Source organism: Chaetura pelagica, unplaced genomic scaffold, assembly GCF_000747805.2.
Source record: "Chaetura pelagica isolate M959 unplaced genomic scaffold, ChaPel_1.0 scaffold31, whole genome shotgun sequence".
NCBI classification, from domain to species: Eukaryota; Metazoa; Chordata; class Aves; order Apodiformes; family Apodidae; genus Chaetura; species Chaetura pelagica.
The window spans coordinates 2116498-2123737 of record NW_009952481.1 but is presented as its reverse complement, the minus strand read 5'-3'; the positions used below and the strand labels follow the sequence as shown (position 1 = coordinate 2123737).

General features: G+C 37.0%; 1 protein-coding gene across 4 annotated transcripts in view; it reads left to right on the top strand.

Annotated features, from left to right (window-relative positions):
• Positions 1 to 591: 591 nt before the first annotated feature.
• The window catches only part of SLC1A3 (solute carrier family 1 (glial high affinity glutamate transporter), member 3), a 64303-nt gene continuing 57654 nt past the window's right edge, over positions 592 to 7240 (top strand). For all 4 annotated transcript variants that reach the window (XM_010008725.1, XM_010008726.1, XM_010008723.1 and 1 more), the window contains exon 1: positions 592 to 772. In XM_010008725.1, coding sequence (XP_010007027.1) covers positions 592 to 772 — 181 coding nt within the window. The remainder of the gene's footprint in view (positions 773 to 7240) is intronic.

The window sequence follows — 7240 nt, the reverse complement described above, 5'->3', positions numbered from 1 at the left end:
CAATGCTTTCAACCATTTAAAAACGTCCAAAGTGCAGAACATTTTAAATGTTATCAGTTCACACAGAAGATTTTTCTCCAATGGTTAGTTTGAAGGTGAGCTAGAATCGTTTTCAGGTACTACGAGCCTACTAAACAGATGAAAAGCAAGCCTGACAGTTTTCAACATGTTAGCACCTTACACTTCTGCAAATTTTACACTTATGTATCTTTAGCAACTGAAAAAAAAAATTACTCCTGGGTTTTACAGCACAACAGCAATTCAGATTAATTTCTGAAGATGTGGGACACATACCTGATCAGTCCACATAATCTATCTTTCAAAGAGTTTTTTAACAGTCAAATAGGCTATTTATCAAAAACTGCAGTCAACAACTTAGGTATTACAAATAATGTAAGATTTACTGAAACATGAAGAATATTGGCTTCCATCAGAACATTTGGCTAATCATTCCTCTAAAACCTTATTGCAACATTTGATACTTCATGTCTTGCAGGTTTCTCCAGCAGCTCCCATCAAAAAAAGTCTTCCATTTTTTCTGAAGGGATATTGATAGAAGTTAATTGCAAAAGAAAACTTGTTGCAAGACAGATGACTAAAAGCAACGGAGAAGATCCAAAAGCTGGGAGTAGGATGGAACGCATTCAACAAGGAGTCCGGAAACGTACACTTTTGGCAAAAAAAAAAGTGCAGAGCATAACAAAGGATGATGTTAAAAGTTATTTATTGAGGAATGCCTTTGTGCTTTTCACCGTTGTTGCTGTGATTCTTGGTGAGTAATTTGTTCCATAGGAATATTCTGTTCTCCAGTGCATTTGACAATCATGATTTCCCTGGTCGATTTGCATTACAAATGAGATCCCAAATTCTTCTGCACTGATAAGAATGTTCTGAATTGGAGAGTCCTGGCTTTGACAGCTGTATGTTGAAGTTTAAGGAAGAGCCATTTAAATTATTCCAGACTTCCTAAGGAGAATTTAGGTGAAAAAAAAAGATTAGTTGTTTGGTGTGTTCTTCTCTTAAATAGTAATTGAACTGAATATTTCCAATGAAAACTTAGTCTAGCAGCTGCAGCAGAAAACTAAAACTGTAACTTTTATCTACCTAGTCTATAAAAAAAACCCACTTTGCAATGGCAAGCGGAAGTCCTCAATGATTGAAACAAAGGGACATTTCCAAGCAAAGGTATATGTTAGAGCCTCAGTCCTTTCTGTCTTCCCTTGATAAGTGCAAAACAATCCAGCCTAAGTACAAGCTTATGCTTTCTCAGTCACCCACAATCTTAACCGTGCATCGTTCAGATGCAATCAGGGCAGCAATGGCCAAAGGACTGTAAGATAGCACCTGATTAAGTGCATTCTTAGAGTATATGAAGGGGAATCCAGAACATCAAACAGAATCTAGATTTGGAATGCACTAAAATGTAAATTTAAAAAATTGCCACACATTCTGAATTTACATCAGAAAGAGATTCCTACATTTTATTTATTTATTTATTTATTTATGCATTTCTTTATTTATTTATTCATTTTTAATTCCTTTCTGTAGTTACATTGCCACTTTTGGTAATTTTTCTTTACCTACACATTTTATCAATAAACCATACGTTTAATGAAATTACATTTTTATAGTGTGGGAAAGAATATTACAGCTTTTTACTGTACTACTTTAATTTATATTTTTTAATTAGTTTAAAATATAAAACTACAAATCTGTTAAGGAAAGCCCAGATGTTACCACTTAAGGGTGTGTATCCTACACCTGTGCAGCCCCAAATGTCCTTAATAATGCTGTTCTGTAGAAATCCGCTTGCTATGTTTTTACAACTTAAATAGAAATTAAGATTTTAGGACATTACCATTATAGTGGCTTGATACTGCATTTGCACAGTAATTTTAAATTAATTTCAGGTTTGGGGGTCTTCTTCTGGGAGACAATTTTATTAGTTTGCATATTGGCAAATCAAGTACTTTGTTGCTATAACAGAAATTTCAGTCTCTCACATATATCAATATGGGATCATGAGAGCCTTTAATTTGTAAATAAGAATTTGTTCAATGCAAAGCCCCCATTAATATCAGGGGTGAACGTTTAGGCATTTTATCTACAATGGTCAAGAAAGGCAGAATAAATTAAGCAGATTTGAAACACTGTCCAACCTCAAAGGAATGCAACTCTTAGATTGTCACCTGTCTATAAGGTACGAGAACAATGTGCTCCAGCAATTTTTTCACTGTTATCTAGCTCCAGTGTGACTCCCATAAATTTGACACTGTGGGAACAGAAATGTGGGCTGGACAAGTGTTTTTACTACTATTGCATGTTCCAGTTAGCTTTAGATCACTAGTGACAAGTCTGCCCACAGCTCCACTACCACCTGCAACACCAGCAGGGTGCCAGTAAGGCTGGAACCTAAGTTGAAGAACTATTAAAGATGTGCATCCCAGGGTGAGCCTGCTGCTTCAATTCTGCTCCTGAATCTACAGATGTATCTGGTGTAATATGTGGGAAAACCACTTTTTATTACTGTGATGGAATGTTCCAAACTTTTCCTCACATTTTTTATTTGTAGTGTAATTTTACAGTATATATATATATATATATGTATGTGTATATATATATGATTAGAACAGTAAGGTCACACTTGGTAGGTCATAAAAATCTAAGATTGGGTTTTTTGGAGAGCTTTTTTTTTTTTTTTTGCTGTCATGGAAATATTCAGCAGTAGGGAACAGTTGGCTACAGATTTTGGAAAACAGTGGTTGAACTCCATCTGTCTAGTTTGGCAAGGTCTAAATTGTTATAATCTCTTGGTTGTTTGGTTATCTGTGGAAAATCAGGTGGTGGGCTTGATCCCTTTCCCAGCAAACAGTAACCAACGTTGCAAAATTAACACGCCAGTCAGCACCGCTGGCTGTCTCATCAGAGATGCTCGTATGTGAGTGTAGGTGGAAACCTACTTCATTCACAAGAAATTACTCTTAATACTCTGTAATCTGAACTGAGAGATTACATCATTTTTTAGGGTTGTCAGTCTAGCAATTTTCATAAAGACAAAACTCAGGAAAAGTAAGGAGAGCAACAACGCTTCAGAAACATTTATTTCAGGCCTCTTTTGTCAAGGGACTGATATGAAAAAGCCTATTTAATAGAGCATTTCTTATGTCTTTGCTGAGCAGAAGTTATGGTGGTGTAGGGTAAAGTGGATAGGATCATACATCTTAGCCCAGTGTCAGGACTGTAGTTTTTAACAAGCACTTGAGTTTGTGTCTGTGGAAACATGCACTTTGTTATTAAGTGAGTATCTGCAACATGCATTTTTCTTGCATACTGATATTTTGCAGGCAGATTAGAGATTTTTATGGCATTCACATGATAAGGAGAAATACCGCCATTTACTGTAAGTTCTGCCATTACTCTGATTCTTAATTGAATTCTAAACTGAATTCACTAGCTGCTGCAATACCAAACCAATTAATCTTCAAATACCTAAAGATAAAGATGCAAGAAGTCATAATTCATGTGGAGAAGTCCTTAGTCCTGTTCCCCATTTCCCAAAAACCTCAAGAAAGGTCCTGCTGACTTCGCATTCTGCACAGGTAGAGTCTGTCCTGCCCATTGTCGTTACCACCGCCATCGTTGTTTTGAGTGAAATTAAACTGCTTTCAAGGTCTTTGAGAAACTGATAACAGTATGGCCAATAAGTGAGTGATGATACAGTTTTTCAGATTATTCCAGTATACCTAGAAATATTACATTAGTTTTCTGCAGTGCATCTTGGGAAGAGAACAGTAGTGTGAGGTGAATTTGGGAAGATGACCACTGGTGAATTCAGAGTGTCACAAGTTCAGGTAGGGTAGGGGTCATGATGGCTCATAGAAAATCTGCAGGAAGCTTTACAAACTTTGAAGTGCTATCCAAATTACTGGCAAAATCTCAGGCAGTGCCCTCTCTCCCACGCTACTTAGCTCCATCATCCTGTCCCCAAAATGCCTTCCTTTCAGATACTCTTCCTTCATCAGACTGTCTTGATTCTCTCCTACTTACCTCCCATTTCCCAAAAATGCCACAAGAGTCCAGACTTTACTCTGGCAGGACTCCTAAATGCCAAAGAATCTCCTGTGGATTCTGAACGTGTACTGAAGGAAAGATCAAGACACACAGAGCTGCCGAGCAGAGATCCTGAGAAGGTTTTTCACAGAGAAATACTGTTTTAACTGAGGGGCTCAGAGACGAGGAGGGAGGTTATGGAGCAAGTACTATTAAAAGCTATTTCTGTGTAGTTACGAAGTTATTATAGCTCCAACTTGTTAACTAAAATCCCCTTTACACTGACAAAGTTATATGCTGCAGTTGCCCACTGAGACAGAGATGGATTAGCTTCTGTTTTCTGGCCACTTGTCCACCAAAGTGAATGCAGAACTGACTGTGTCATTTAATGTAGTTTTCTGTAGTTGTGAGCAATTGCATAGTAGATGTGAAATCTAGGTAGGCCCTTGCAATATCTGTTCTACAAGAGCATGCACCCTATGTAAGACTCCAAAACTTTACAATATCTTTGTAAAAAACTAGTTAAAAGTACAGGAAGAAGATAGGAGAGATTAAGGCATTGCCAGTGTCCCTGAAAAAAAAAAAAGAAAAGCGTTACAGAAAGCCTGCAGGTGATCCTTTGTAGTGTCAAAGGCACAAAACCCCACAAACCCTCTAAAATATCTGAACAATGAAATGCTGTGCAGAGTAGCAGATTCACCTATCTCAACAGGCTCCTGCGCTGAACTGTGGTTAAAATCAGTCTGAAGAGGTAAAAGTCTCTAATTCCCAGGTAGACAGAATCCTGGGTAACTCCCACAAAAAAAAAGATGGTCCCTTGTGTGCTGAAGAGACATCTCTTCTGCTCCTGGCAGGTCCTCTGTGTCCAGTGAAGACTGAGGCTGACCTGCTCAGAGAAGGGTATTTGACCCCATCACACACTGACAATGAACACGATGTCAGTGCCTAAGGCAACCTTTGTGAAATTTGCATTAAAACAAAGCAAAGTTCCATCACCAGAGAAAGACTAGCTGTGGGAGGCCAGTCCTAGGTGAGGGAATGTGTCAAAACATAGAGGGAAAAATGTGATACCATGCAAAAGATTAAGATATATACAAGCAAATCAAGACAGTTTGGGGATGGCTATGGATAATTTAATTCTGTTGATGCTGAACTTAGAGGCTTCCTCTGTCCCAGAGGTCTCCTAAAGAACCTGCCCAGCCTAATTGCTTTCTCGACAAGTGACCAAACCTTCCTAAGTAATATTCTGGAAAAAATCCTAAGCTAAAACTGAATTCTTTTTGAAGAAATAGTTATTATTTTGGGAAAAAAATATATGTAAAGAGACACTGTAAGATTCAGAGTAACACTTAAAAATTCAAAATAAATTATTATTTTCAAAAAGGAAAAGTCTAGAAAAACAAAGAACATTAATTCTGCTATTAAATAGCTAGTAATAAAAGTCAGTCTGTGAAATATGAATAGAATGCTAGTTTAGCAGTTACTTGCAAAATAAATTATGTGAATTTATTGTCACATTCTTAATTTCTTGTCATACACTCTGTTGTTACTGAAGTGAAGCAGCAGTGGTTGTTGGACATGGCACAGAGTAGCAACAGCAAACCTGGCTACTCTGTGAATCACAGTTGTGCCTTCTGGACACAGCAGCTGTGCATACAAGCACAGTAAAGATGCAAAGTATGCTAACTGTAGCCTTAGTACCTTCTTATTTGCTCTAAATTGTCAAATCAGTGGTCTTGCAAAGTGGTGCCCAAAAGTACTACTTCTGAGTTGTCATAGAACAATCCAGAGCGACACACTCAACACTGCATACTGCATATGGCGTGTGAAAAGTAAGGTGAGATTCTCAAAATTCTCATTAGAAATTAAATTCAAGTTTATTTGTGTAATACCTCTTCTTACAAAGTAGCTTTCCAGGCTGTCCTGGGTGGAATGCTGGACAGTAACCACATGAGACATTTAGGATGTTTACATGGTTTCTCAGAGATTTTACAAGAAAATTCCCTGAATGCCAGTAGAATATGGCAATCATGCTTATCAGAAGATATGTTACAACAAAAACAGTGGTCATCTCAGAGTCTGTCAAGTAAAATTTTGTGTTGTGCATCAAAGTGGACTAAAAATACATTTCAGCATCAAATGAATTAGTATTTGGGCTTGCCCATCTTTTCCAATTTCCAGTAGGTGTGCACAGTAGTCACTATGGTGACTGCAAAGCAGTACAAAATCAGAAGCAAGGTGCCATTGATTTGTATGCTGAGTAAATGTTTAACATTGGAAGATCCTTACTAGCTCCGTAGCTATTGTAAAGCTAGAATGAGCTGTCATCTGCACTGGAATGCTTTTGAGTTGGTCACAGAGAAGGTGCAGCTGAAGATGGTATGTTCAGGTGTTTATGAATTCCTGAAACTTTCTCTTGTGTGCATTGAATTTCTCACACAATTTCTTGAAATAACCAGACATCCAAAAGCATCTGGGGTTTTGTGATACTGAAGAAAAAATATTTTTATAAAATACTTATCTTTTTAGATTCGTCAAGATAAAGTGCATTTGAAAAACTATACCAAAAATCCATTATTAAAGAGAGGTAAATAAAGAAATTAGATTGTCTGGATGTTAAAAAGGCTGCTAGTAAAAGTAAGATAGAAATGCAGGCATTTTGATAATTTGTACTGTAGCACTGACTAATAGATCAGCAGCTGAGAGACAGTAACTTCTTAGATGTTTTTAACAGATGTTATGGAACCTCCAACTGCATAAAATAATGCATGCAGTCACATTGGTTGTGTATATCCTCCGTTCATGCTCCCAGTTCCTTTCACTACTGTTTATTCCCTTCAGATTTTGTATTTAATTCAGTTTCAGATTACAGCTTTGCTTCTTTGGGATTTAGCATATTTTGGCATATATTTGTTTCTCAGCATATTACAACTCAGTTCATCCTGGAACTTTGGAGCAATAAGGAAATGCAAGTGTTAATGAAACAAAAAAATAAATAAATTATTGAAGTGCTAAGAGACATCTTCCTCCCATACTAATTTCTCTAACTGTGTTGTTCACAGAATATGCTATGGTATTTACAATATATATTAGAAAACAACTGGGGACCCAATCAGGGAGTTTTAAGTTAGTCATTAATACAAAAAAATATAGAGGGTACAGAATAGGGAAGCAACTAAAGAAAATAGGG